This window comes from Scyliorhinus canicula, chromosome 13 (genome assembly GCF_902713615.1).
Source record: "Scyliorhinus canicula chromosome 13, sScyCan1.1, whole genome shotgun sequence".
In the NCBI taxonomy this organism is placed as follows: domain Eukaryota; kingdom Metazoa; phylum Chordata; class Chondrichthyes; order Carcharhiniformes; family Scyliorhinidae; genus Scyliorhinus; species Scyliorhinus canicula.
In genome coordinates, this window is record NC_052158.1 from 26444390 (window position 1) to 26457796 (window position 13407).

The window sequence follows — 13407 nt, forward strand, 5'->3', positions numbered from 1 at the left end:
TCTCTCTCTCTATCCCCCTCTCCCTTTCTCTCTCTCTATTCCCCTCTCCCTTTCTCTCTCTCTATCCCCCTCTCCCTTTCTCTCTCTCTATTCCCCTCTCTCTTTCTCTCTCTCTATTCCCCTCTCTCTCTCTCTATCCCCCTCTCTCTTTCTCTATTTCCTGCCCACTCCCGGATGCTCCGTCTTTCTATTCTACTGACGATGGGTGGCAGCTTCCCCCTGACATTAAATCTCGGGGATTTAGTGAGTGTCAGAGAGTGGGAGTGGCTGCTGCTTCCAGCCGAGCTTGGCCGGGAGAAGCCCGCTCCCTCCTCCCGGGACAAGGCACTCCCCGAGCGCGGAGACTGGCCCCAGACGTCCCGCTCCTTTCCTTTGTGCCGCGGGCGGGAGCGGAGAACCGGGAGAAGGCGACCGAACACCGGGCTATCCCGGGACAGCAGAGGATTCGACTCACAACTGACCCAAATCTAACCCGGGACACAGGCAGCCGGCTCCAGACCCACCGCAAGTTAACTGAGCTCCGGACAGAAAAGGAGGATTTATCCCGGGAAAGAAAGAGGATTTGTCCCGGGACAGACAAGGGGATTTATTCAGTGTCAGGGAAGACAGGGAACTTATCCCAGGACAGTCAGGGGGATTTATCGCTGGACAGATGGGGACCTGAGTCAACCACATAATGTGTGTGTCTCAGAGCATGAGGTGGGTGAGTGGATGGAGCTGAGTGTGAGGTAAGGACATCTGGTACAAGGTGTGAGGGTTCGAGTGTGAGGTGCTAAGTGTGAGGGTCCGGATGTGTAGTGCTGGGTGTGAGGGTCCGGGTGTGTAGTGCTGGGTGTGAGGGTCCGGGTGTGCAGTGCTGGGTGTGAGGGTCCGGGTGTGTAGTGCTGGGTGTGAGGGTCCGGGTGTGTAGTGCTGGGTGTGAGGGTCCGGTGTTAGTGCTGGGTGTGGTCCGGGTGTCCAGTGCTGGGTGTGAGGGTCCGGGTGTCCAGTGCTGGGTGTGAGGGTCCGGGTGTCCAGTGCTGGGTGTGAGGGTCCGGGTGTGCAGTGCTGGGTGTGAGGGTCCGGGTGTGTAGTGCTGGGTGTGAGGGTCCGGGTGTGCAGTGCTGGGTGTGAGGGTCCGGCTGTGCAGTGCTGGGTGTGAGTGTGCAGTGCTGGGTGTGAGGGTCCGGGTGTGTAGTGCTGGGTGTGAGGGTCCGGGTGTGTAGTGCTGGGTGTGAGGGTCCGGGTGTGTAGTGCTGGGTGTGAGGGTCCGGGTGTGTAGTGCTGGGTGTGAGGGTCCGGGTGTGCAGTGCTGGGTGTGAGGGTCCGGCTGTGCAGTGCTGGGTGTGAGTGTGCAGTGCTGGGTGTGAGGGTCCGGGTGTGCAGTGCTGAGTGTGAGGGTCCGGGTGTGTAGTGCTGGATGTGAGGGTCTGGGTGTGTAGCGCTGGGTGTGAAGTGCTGGGTGTGAGTGTGCAGTGCTGAGTGTGAGGGTCCGGGTGTATCAGGATGTGGGATTTGCCATTTGGGAATAAGGATGAATATATTAGCATGGGATCTGGGTGCGTTGATCCGGGACTGTCCCTTACAGCGATGTCCGAAGGCTGGTGTCCTTGAGAGTCCATCAATTTCCAAGTGAGACTTTGGGAAGGGAGGCAGCAGTGGTTGTGTGGTGGTAGTGGGTGGGTGGGTGGTGGGGCATCCTGTTTGCACTCCATCCACAAGTGGGCCTGGCCAAGGGGGTGAGGGAAAGTTTCAGGATGTCGACCCTGCCCCAGTGGAAGGTTCAGCTCCTGGAGAGGAAACGGAGAGACGAGGAAGAGGGCAGACGCAGGGAGCAGGAAGAGCTGGAGAGGCTGGCCAGGATGCCGGCCTGGAAGAGGGAGATAATTGAGAGGAGGCGAGCCAGACTGTGCTCGGGTTCCTCACAGTCACAAAGCCCGGCCGAGGGACTGGTGTCCGGTGGGGGACTGGTCGAGTCTCAGGCCTGGCCTAATGGCCCTTCGGACCCAGGTGGCAGTGCAGAGGCCGAAGGGATCAAGCAACCTTCCGGCCTGGAGCCTGAGGCCTGTGATGCCAAGGCGAGGGAGGGAGTTGTCCTGCAAGAGAACATCAGCCCCCTGTACCAGAACCACTTCATTCAGCAGGAGAAACAGAGGAAGGAGGCCCTCCCTGAGCAGGAGCAGCCCCTTTGCAGTTGCCAAGTGATCGAGCAGACAACCCACCGGGCAGACAACATCACCATCGCTGAGTTTGTTCCCGAGTGCCTGGAGAACCAGGGGAAACAGGAGACCATGAATGGCCCATCCATGAAGCCAGAGGCAGGCCAGCTTCACATCCAATCCTCCTTAAGCAGGAGTGTGGAGGATCTGAACACTTTTGAGACAGCGAGGGAAGGAGAGGAGGCTGAGGAGGAGCAGGAGGTCTCCAGGCAGGGGAGGGTCAGCCGGCTGCTGTTCAGGTTCGGCCAGAGGGGGGGTGCCGGAGGACACCCACGGCCCACCCGTTCTCGCAGCACCGAGAACATTATTGAGTGTTCGTCCCGCACCAGTGCCCAGAGCAGCAGGAATGCAGCCGCCCGGCAAGGACGCAGGCGCTTCACCCGCTCACCCTCCCCGCCCCTGGTGGCCATCCAGCGATGCAGCAGCACAGAGGCGAGGCCCTGCCCACCCACGCCACAGACGGTAGCGACCTTCTGCAACCACTTTGAGGCCCAGTCAGTGGGAGCCAGGACGCGAGAGGTCAAGGGGGCCGATTCCCTTCACCTGCTCCCTGAGGGAGGGGATCTAAATCAGGGCCTGTCTGCTCTCCCTGCACGGGATACAACCGGGCCCAGTCAAGGAACCCCAGGGGCTCCCATCCAAGCCACGCTATGCCAGTTTGATGACCAGGGCAAGACCGGCGACACTGCTGATCAGCCGGCTGCTATGTCTGCTGCCAAGCCTGCAAGGGCATTATCCCTGGAGAGGCCCGTGTCGAATGCCGAAGACTCCCGGTCCGCTGAACAGCAGCCGAGAGCTGACCCTGGCCAGAAGGAGAGGCCGCTGGCCCCCAACAGCCTCGATTACATTGCGGAAACTAAGCCGGGCCCGGCTCTGGAGGCCCAGGCTCCGGCCGAACTGAGGGCCCACTCCAAAAAATCCTTTGCCGTTGTCCCCCACTGCAGACAGGAGCATCCACCGGAGCAGGAGGCTGCGGCCTTTGCCTCCTCCCGACCTGGCAACTCAGCAACCAGCAGCCTTCTCAAACCGCAGCCTGACAGCACGGCTTCCTCTTCCTGTGGCGAGCAGGCCCCAGTCTGTTTCACTGCCACAGCTGCTGCTTCTGATGCTGCCGTTTCCTGCCTTTCTGCTGCACCCAACCAGAGAGACACAGACAATGGCTCCCGAGACCAGCAGGCTGATCTAGGCCCGGAGAGGCCTCCGCTCCCCGAGCTTCACCAAGGGCCAGTCGCTGCTGGGAAGGAAGCTGAATGGGATCCCAGCATGAGCCGGTTGTACAGCATCAAGCCTCCCTCTGTGGGCCCAGCCCGGACTCCAGCAGCCAGCCCAGAGGAAGTGAGGCTTCCAACCTTCGGCGTCAGAGCCAGCAGCAGTCTCTTCAACCGATCGGAGGGGGCAGCTCAGGCCTCCCCAGCCATTAGTGGTGGTGGTGAACCCCTGGCGCAGCAAAGCACCCCGGAGATAGAGGCTGCCGGTGGGCAGGTGCGGAAAGGAACCTGGACCCAGGCGCGGCCGAGGGAAGGCACGCCAGCAGGAAGTGAGAGCCCACCGGTGTCCAGCACCCGGGCAGGCCGGCCTGCGGGCCCACAACGGAAATCGGGCAAGACGATCACCATCAACCCTCGCAAGATGGCGACCAACAGGACCCCAACCACGGGTGTGGCGACAGTGGAGAATGGCATGGCCACATTGGCGTTATCGCAGCCGGCTGCCGGGGCCACGACGAAGAAACGGTACCCGACGGTTGAGGAGATCCAGGTGATTGGCGGCTACTTGACCCTGCAACGGTCGTGCCTGGTAAAGACGAGTGGCAGTCGAGGAAAGGTAAGAGACACAGCAGGGAACCTGGTGACAGGGTCCGCATGCAGGGTGGGGATGGGTAGCCGTACTGTCCTCGGAGCAGCCAAATGGGTTCAGGGAGTGACAACCCTGCAGCTCAGGGTAGTGTCATTTGGGGTGACATTGCTAAACAACACTGTTTCATCCATTGAAAGATTGTCTTTCTCTCTCCTTCTCTTTCCTGTCTGGCTGCAAAGGTATGTGCACATCTGTACACATGTATGTTTTGTGTGTGTCCTGTGTGTGTGTTTGGCTGCATATGTTTGTGTTCGCGCATGCACGTTTGTGTGCATATGTAAAATGAAATGAAAATCGCTTATTATCACAAGTCGGCTTCAAATGGTTACTGTGAAAAGCCCCTAGTCGCCACATTCCGGCGCCTGTTCGGGGAGGCTGGTACAGGAATTGAACCGTGCTGCTGGCCTGCCTTCAACGCCAGCGATTTAGCCCAGTGTGCTAAACCAGCCCCTCAACCAGCATATATCTGTCAGTGTATGTGTGTGTGTTTGTACACCGCTCTCCCCCTCTCTGTCTTAATTACTTTCCCTGCTGTGTGCGCCCACCATCCCCTCTCTTTCTACCTTTCTCTCCCTCCGTTCACCCCCTTCTCTCCCTTAGTGGGATAATCTCTGTGCAAAGTCACTGCCGTGTTTGCCAACACGAGCTGAACTTCAGAAGGAATTACGTTAATTAATGATGATTTACTTGGGGATGCCCTGCCGATGTGCTAGATGCTACGTAAATTCAAGTTTATTCTGCTGTGGCTTATCTCCCGTCTGACCCCTTCCAGTAACTTTCTCTGCTCACTCTTCTACCCCTCTCTCTTTCTCTCCCCCCCCCCCCCTCCTCTCGCTCTCTCTCTCTCTGGCCATTCTCCCTCTCTCTTCAGTGAATGAATGTGGCTCTGCCATACTCTCAACGCTCATTTCCCTGCTAACAGCTGGATAGACTCTGTCGCTGGGGCTGTTCATGTGTCTGTTGTAATCAGATATTAATGTGCTGCTGCATACCTCGGCATGGTTCCATGTATTATAGATGCCGTCCAGTTCGTGTGAGGATACTTGGTGGGACACTACCCCCTTTTGTGCCTCTTGTAAATCTGTGGTGCAGCAGACCCAAAGTAAGACTGAGAGAGAAAGAAAGAGCCATCTACTTTTCTGTTCCGCTTGTACAAATTCCACCAGAGTCCCTGTGACCTTGCCGTGCGGCAGACGGATTATTATTTACACTGTCGTCTGTAGATGCGATTGGGGAAGGGCAGTGATGTGTGTTTACCCTGCAGTCTATAGACGCGATGGGGGAATGGCAAATGCGGGTTTTAGATTGCATTCCACATTCCCGCGATGGACAGTTCTCATTTTCGGCAGCCGCGTTTACAGCGTGTCTTTGCTGGGGAATCGGAAGAGAAACTGAAACACGGAATTGGGGGAACTGGTTTGGGGAAGTGATTGGTGATGGGGGGTTAGATTCGGTGGGGGGGGGGGGCTTTTTAACCGAACAGAGAGAAAGTAGTGAGAGGGCAAGGGGTTTTTGTTTTAATTTGTTCATGGGGATGTGGGGTGTTGCCAGCATTTGTTGCCCATCCCTAATTGCTCGTTGAGCTGAGTGGTTCGCGCGGCCATTTCGCAGGGGCGCTGAGGAGTTAGTCACATTGTTGTGGGGGTCTGGAGTCACACGTAGGCCGGACCGGGTAAGGACGGCAGATTTCCTTCCCCCAAAGGAGACATTGACGGGCTGACGGGTTTTCACAACAATCGCTGATATTTTCATGGTCACCGTCGCTGAAACTAACGTTTCAATTCCAGATTTATTCACTGAATTTAAATTCCAGCCGCTGCTGTGTTGGGGTTTGAACGTCAGCCTGGGTCTCTGGGTTACTAGTCCAGATGACTACGTCATCACGTCCCCTAATTGCCCTCAGGAAGATGGTGGTGAGCCGCTGAAGCCCCGTGTGGTGTGGGGACACTTACCTGTGCTGTTAGTGGAGGGGAGCTCCGGCGACAGTGAAGGAATGGCCGATATAGGCTGGGATAATCCAAATTTCGGCAGGGTAAGGGGTAGCGGATCGGAAGTGCACGGTCCACACATTACCGGCCCCTACTATTTCAGCAGGAACAATCAAGCCAATTCACGGTCTATCAGCAGGAGTGCCGGTCAATTAGCCTTGTGAAGGTTGGGTGACAGGGAGGGTACTCCGCGGCCAATAAAATGTGGGACATCTTGAGAGAGAGTGATTAGGCCGTGAACTGGAAATCAGGCCATCAATTTAACCCACCCCCCCTTCCCTCTCACTCGCTCCACAATTGTTATGTCATCTTATTATTCATCTCCGCTTGTGCAGCCTCCTCATCCCTGGCGAGACTCACTCCCAACATTTTAACCTGGGACTAGCGAAAAAGGTAGTGGGCAACCAGAAAGTGGCGTCGATTGGCTCTTCCGTAAGCTCAGTAACTTGCTCAGTGGTTCCAGGCAGCAGAGCTTCGGCTGCTGAAAGCACTGTGACGGATTAGTGGAATGAACGGAATGGAAGGAATCACACGAGGCGAAGAGCCAGCGGAGATTGGAGCAGTGGACGGAGGGAGACCTCGATTCCACAACCAGCCTGAGGATTTTTTAAAAATTTGTTTTTGAGATGTGGGCATTGCTGGCTAGGCCAGCGTTTGCTCCCCATCACTAATTGCCTTTGAGAAGTTGGTGGTGAGCAGCCTTCTTGAATAGCTCCATGCCATGTGCCATAGGTACACACACTGTGCTGATAGGGAGGGAGTTCCAGGATTTTGTCCCAGCGAAAATGCAGGAACGGCGATATATTTCCAAGTCAGGATGGTGGTTGGCTTGGAGAGGAACCTCCAGGTGATGGGGTTCCCAGGTATCTGCTGCTCTTGAGCTTCTATATGGTAGTGGTCATGGGTTTGGAAGGTGCTGTCTAAGGCTTTGTGAATTCCTGCAGTGCATCTTGTAGTTGGTAGACACGGCTGCCACTGTTTGTCTGTAGTGGAGGGATTGACTGTGTGTGGAAGGGGTGCCAATTAAGTGGGCTACTTTGTCCTGGATGGTGTCAGGATTCTTGAGTGTTAGAGCTGCACTCATCCGGGCAATAGGGAGTATTTCATCATACTCCTGACTTGTGCCTTGGAGGTGGTGGACAGGCTTTGGGGAGTCAGGAGGTGAGTTACTCACTGCAGGACTCCTAACCTTTGACCTGCACTTGCAGCCACAGTATTAATGTGGCAAGTCCAGTTCAGTTTCTCGTCAATGGTAACCCCCCCAGAATGTTGATTGTTGGGGATTCAGCGATAATAATGCCATTGAATGTCAAGGGCCAATGGTTAGGTCCTCTCTTGTCGGAGATGGTCATTGCCTGGCACTTGTGTGGAGCGAATGTAACTTGCCACTTGTCAGCCCAGCCTGGATATTGTTCAGGTCTTGCTGCAGTTGGGAATGGACTGCTTCAGTGTCTGAGGAGTCACAAATGGTACTGAACATTGTGCAGTCATCAGTAACATCCCCAAATCAGACCTCCTGACATGAGGAACGTCATTGATGAAGCAGCTGATGATGGTTGGGCCTGGGATGGTTGCCCTGAGGAACTTCTGCAGTGATGTCCTGGAGCTGAGATGACTGACCTCCAACCACCACAACCATTTTCTTTTCTGCATTGGGGGAACAGCTACATTTTGGGACATGTTGAGTTGTTGGTGGAGCATGGGAGTGGATCTGGAGGTGATTTAGAAACATAGAGAAGTGTTTCAGCAGCACATCAGTGTACAGAATGACCCAGGAACAGAGAGGGTTAAATGATGAGGACGTGTTGAATATACTTGGTATTCCCCCATGTGAATCAGAGTGAAGAACGATCTGATCGAGGTATTTAAACTGTTAAAGGTGTTCAGTAGATTAGATTTGGAGAAACTATTTCCCCTCACTGGGGGAGGGGAGAGAATTAATAGTGACAGGGATATAATCTTTGAGTGAGTGTCAGGTCATGCAGGCGCAAAATCGAGAGGCGATTTTTCACACAAAGGTTCTTGCAAATAATAATCTTTATTGTCACAAGTAGGCTTACTTTTAACAGTGCAATGAAGTTACTGTGAAAAGCCCCTAGTCGCCACAATCCGGTGCCTGTCCCAAAATGAGATATTTTACCCGTAATCTTTCCTCTGTTGAGCCAGATGTAGGGTTTTTTAAAAAAGTAATTGGCGCTTTGACCATTGAGATCGCTTGAACTTTGTGCTTCTGCAGAGGTATCGTAGAATTTGTAGAATCATAGAATTCCTACAGTGCAAGAGGAGGCCATTTGGCCCTTCGAGTCTGAACCAACCCTCTGAAAGAGCACCCTACCTAGGCCCTCTTGCCACAACTCCACCTAACCTGGACACTAAGGGGCAATTTAGCATAGCCAATCCACCAAACCTGCACAGCTTTGGACTGTGGGGGGAAACCGGAGTACCCGGAGGAAACCCACGCAGACATGGGGGAGAAAGTGCAGACTCTGTACAGACAGTCACTCAAGGCTGGAATCGAACCCGGGTCCCTGGAGCTGTGAGGCAGCAGTGCTAACCACTGTCCTACCATGCTGCCCAAAGGGTAAGGGGGTGAAGACAGATGAACAAAGGTTGATGCAGATCAACTGTGATTTCTAATTAAATGGTGGAGCAGGCTTGAAGGAGTCATAGAGCCATTGGGTTTTACAGCACAGCAAGGGGCCCTTTGGCCATCGTGTCTGCATTGGCCATATCTATGTCCCTCTCAATTTTGTACACGGAGCAGGTCCATATCCTCAGCCTTCCCTGCCATGAACAGCCTCCTTCACTTTCCTGCTTTTTTTGAGCGTCGATGGGTGTCAACCTGAGATGATAGACCCGATTGCAATTGCACGAATTAGAGGTAGGAGTAGGCCACTCAGCCCCTCAAGCCTGTTCCGCCATTCATAGAACCATAGAATCATAGAATTTACAGTGCAGAAGGAGGTCATTCAGCCCATTGAGTCTGCACCGGCCCTTGGAAAGAGCAGTCCACCTAAGCCCACGCCTCCAGCCTATCCCTGTAACCCAGTAACCCCACCTACTCTTTTGGACACCAAGGGGCAATTTAGCATGGCCAATCCACCTAACCTGCACGTCTTTTGCCTGATATAATTTAAAACTCAACTCGGCATTCCCACCTACCTCCCTGAATAATCTGCCCCCCGGCGCCCCCGCTCTCCTCCCCAGCCCAGCCAACAACCCAACACCATCTCTTGTCAAAAATCTATCCAACTCTACCTTTAAAAATATTCAAAGACTCTGCCTTGGGAAGTGGGCTGGGGGGTCTTCACATGTTCAATGACCACCCCCCCTCCCCCCCCCCCCTCAATCGCCAGCCCCACCCTCACCAGCATCCAATCCCGAGCTGTGTGCCATTTTTCCCAGCCAGATTTATGCCAAGAGGGTGTTTGTGAGGAAACAAACATTGTTTTGCATTTTGCAGAAGACAATCAAACACAAATTAAGGGAGAAGTTGCATTTCTGTAGCGCCTTTTGTGACATGCCAAAAGTGGCTGCACCAGGCAAAGAGGCACATCTGACTCGAGAGGGAATGCCACAGATATTTCTCACACAACCGAGGCCCCACAAACAGCAACAACCTGATCATCTGCTTTCGGGGCGTTGTTTGAGGGATAGATATTAACCGGCACACCAGCAGAAAACTCCCCTTCTTCAAAACGGCATTCTTTACTTCATTCCCCCCCCCCCCCACCGCAAAAATTGTATCTTATTCGTCAGCTTTTTCAAAGTGCGTTACATAGCAGTTCAAGTTTGACCTAAACATAAAGTATAATACAGGTCTGCCTCTTTCGACACTGTGTCTGAGGTGCCTCACTGCACTTGCCATTACAGGTTACAATGCACATCAACATTTCATGTCAAACATTCCCTGGTGCTGACAGCCCGAGGCGGGTTTGCCTGCTCTCCGATGCATTCTGGGACATAAGAACTAGGAGCAGCAGTAGGCCATCTGCCCTTCGATCCTGCTCTGCCATTTAATAAGATCATGGCTGATCTTTTTTGTGGACTCAGTTTCACTTACCTGCCCGCTCACCCTTAATTCCTTTACTATTGAAAAATCTATCCAGCTTTGCCTTAAAAACATTGGACAAGCTGCGTGGGTCTCGCCCCCAAAAGATGTGCACGGTCGGTGAATTGGCCACACTAAATTGCCCCTTAATTGGAAAAAATGAATTGGTTCTCTAAATTTATAAAGAAAATAAAAACATTGGACAAAGTAGCCACAACTGGTTCACTGAGCAGGGATATCCAGATTCCCTAGGTGAAGGAGGAGGAGGGAATTCTTTCCCCATTGAGCCTTTTCAATAGCTGCCCCGGGCTTCACAGGCCTCGTTCAGCCCGTGATGGTTGGAATGTGCACATCCTCTTGCACGGGGCCTAAAGCCTCAATCAACAGGCAGCACGTCTGGCAATGCAGCGCACCCTCAGCCTGGGTCTCAAGGCCGGAGTCCTCCGCCCTCCCCGGAGTTTTCCCCGGACAGAGGCAGCTCACCATGAGCCACCAACCGTTCTTCACGGCTCGTAGTCAATAGCAATTTGCAAGGCTCAACGGCAGCGCCAGTTCACCCGGCCTCGGCTGGACTGGAAGAGATGGGCCGCAAAATCCCACCAGGACTGGGACTTGAACCTGCAATCTTCTGACTGGGAGGCGGGCGTGCTTCCCAGTGAGCCACGGGCTGGCCATTTGGGCTGAAGTGTGCCAATTTTGAGTATCTTGCTTTTAGTGTAAGCATTGAAATTTATACATACAGGGCATCTAGCAGCCTTCAAATGGAGGCAGGATGGGGGAGTGTGTATGTGTGTGTGTGTGAGTGGTTATAAATCTCCACTATATTCCGAGCGACCAAGTGGTGGAATCGGGAAGTGACTGCTGTGGGAAGGGGGATTTCCTGTGGAAACAGGAGTTGTTTTATTTTGTGTGTGACTGAACGGCAGGCCTGAGAGTGACCGGGAAACCCCAGCTGGAAAATGCCCCAGCCACGGTTCGCCCAAAAAGAAAAGCAAAAATGGCCCCCAGAAAGACGAGTGAGTGCTTGAGCATAGTCCTTGTGTGGCAATGCAGATTGGAGGTTAACCGGCATAGGGTTGGGGATCAGTGACATGGAGAGAGTGGAGAAGGTAACTCTGAGAACGAAGGGAAATTTAAGGAAATGTGAGGAAATTTAACCGGGGAGCTCAGAATTGTGAGGGGTTTTACTGGAGTAGTCCAGGGCGGGGGCGGGGAGGGGGGGGAGCTGTTTCCATTGACAGCACGAGTCGGTAATCAGAGGGCACAGGTTTAAGGCCAAAAAAAATAATAATCTGGAGGGAGACGATTCGGCGAGATATTCCGCTGTCTGAAAGGGTGGTGAAAGCAGGTTCAAGATGCAGCTTCCGAATCGGATAAATACTTGGGGTGCGATCGAACAGCCACGCCGAGCCCGAAAAGCAGTTTGCTGCGGTACAATGTGGCCGATACAAGCCGGGAGACCCCGCTCCCGGGATCGACCTGGCTCGCAAAGTCTCGCGAGATCTCACGCAAACTCATGAGACGCTGAGCCGTCAATCCCGCCCATTGTGTGCGGGATCACCTTTTGGAAAATCTGCATATTGGAGCGTGACGACTAGTATCCCAGAAGTTTCCCGAGGCACGAGAGGCTTTGGGATCTATTCCCTCCCCCTCGGAGACCGCTGGCGAGTGCCATTCAGCACTGGTCTCCACAAACAAGGGGCAAAAGGAACGGCACTTATTGGGGTCTCCCAGGGGATCGGAGGCCCCTAGGTGTAGGCCCTTTGGGCAGGGTGACACTGCTGGTGCTACCTGAGCACTCTGGCACTGCCAGCCTGGCACCACTGCCAAGGTGCCCAGGTGGCACTGCCAGCTGGCAGGGCACTGCCAAGCTGGCATCTTTCACGTGGAGGCGATTGGGCCGGGATTCCCCTGTGCAGGTGTTTGGGGGGTGGGTCGGGGCCTCATAGTGACTTGGAGCTTTTGTGCGGGGGGCTTCAGAGATTAAAAAATGGCGACCCGATCTCTTGCTACACTCGGGAGTTCCGGCAAGCAGAGTTCCTCAGTGCAGCAAATGGGGCCATGTGTGCCAGGGCTGGCGTTCCACACTGAGGCCCCCTATCTAACCCAAGTGACATTTAATAGCGGTGTCTCTCGCTGCTTAGGGCTAAACACACTCGCTGTGGGACTGTCTTCCCGTTTAACTAAATCCCGCCCTTGAAGTGAAAATGTTTTAAAAGGCGCAAGGCTGTGGGGAAAGAGCAGTGAGGGAAACGGACTTACTGGATTGCTCTGTTGAAGGGGCAGGGCGGGCCTGATGGGCCGAATAACCTCCTGCGCTGTATCATTTTGGTATTCAATTTGGGTTTGAGAAAAGATTGTGAAACGCAGACAAGATGATTCATTGGTCTGGGGGAACAGTGGTATTTCTGGATTTGGTCATGACCTGGAAGAGAAGAATGTAACCGATTATTTTGTCATTGCTCTCCCTGGCTTGTGGGCGAGAGTTTTGCATGATGACACATACATCATGGTGATCTTACTGTGTTGAAAATAAAGAAGCCGGGGCCTTGTTCAACTCCTTCATTCCAAAGGCCCCAATACTTTCGGCCTTGCTTGTTCCAGTCTCTTAAGAGGCTCCAGCCATTTTATATAGGCCCAGTTCCCCCTTGTTCTCGCAATGCCTGTGCCCAGGAGCTCACGGATCTCGGCCTCCGTTACTGATGCAGTCCTGATGGGGTGGGAGCAGTTTGGCGTGTGTGTTGGGTTGCGGGTGGCGAGGGAGGCGGCGAAAGGGTGTCAATCCCACAGGCCTGCTTTCAAATGCCTCCCACACTCTTGCCCATCCCCCATCTCTGTTTCGTTCCCCAAGCCCACAACCCTGCCACATATCTGCGATCGTCTAAGCCTGGCCTCTCGAGCGTTCTTGGTTCTCATCGCTGCGCCGCCGCTGGCCACGCCTTCACATTGCCCGGAGCCCCTGAGGCTTAAGGGGCTCCTACTCCTGTGTTTGTTTGTTTATGTGACAGGCTGTTTCTGGTGGAATACCAGAAGGTTCACAGTCCATATAAACAATTTGGACATGTGGAGCAAATCATAGAATCATAGAAGGAGGCCATTCGGAGGCCATTACTGCAGAAGGAGGCCATTTGGCCCATCAGGTCTGCACCAGGACATTGGAAAGAGCACCCCATCCAAGCCCACACCTCCACACCATCCCTGTAACCCAGTAATCCCACTCAACCTTTTTTGGACACTCAGGGCAATTTATCATGGCCAATCCACTTAACTTGCACATCTTTGGACTGTGGCAGGAAACCGGAGCACCCAGAGG

At 53.9% G+C, this 13407-nt stretch overlaps 1 protein-coding gene across 1 annotated transcript in view; it reads left to right on the forward strand.

Moving 5' to 3' along the window:
* Positions 1 to 952: 952 nt before the first annotated feature.
* LOC119975761 (phostensin-like) overlaps positions 953 to 13407 on the forward strand; it is a 48676-nt gene continuing 36221 nt past the window's right edge. The window contains exon 1 of the mRNA XM_038815588.1: positions 953 to 4022. Coding sequence (XP_038671516.1) covers positions 1737 to 4022 — 2286 coding nt within the window. The 5' untranslated portion in view covers positions 953 to 1736. The remainder of the gene's footprint in view (positions 4023 to 13407) is intronic.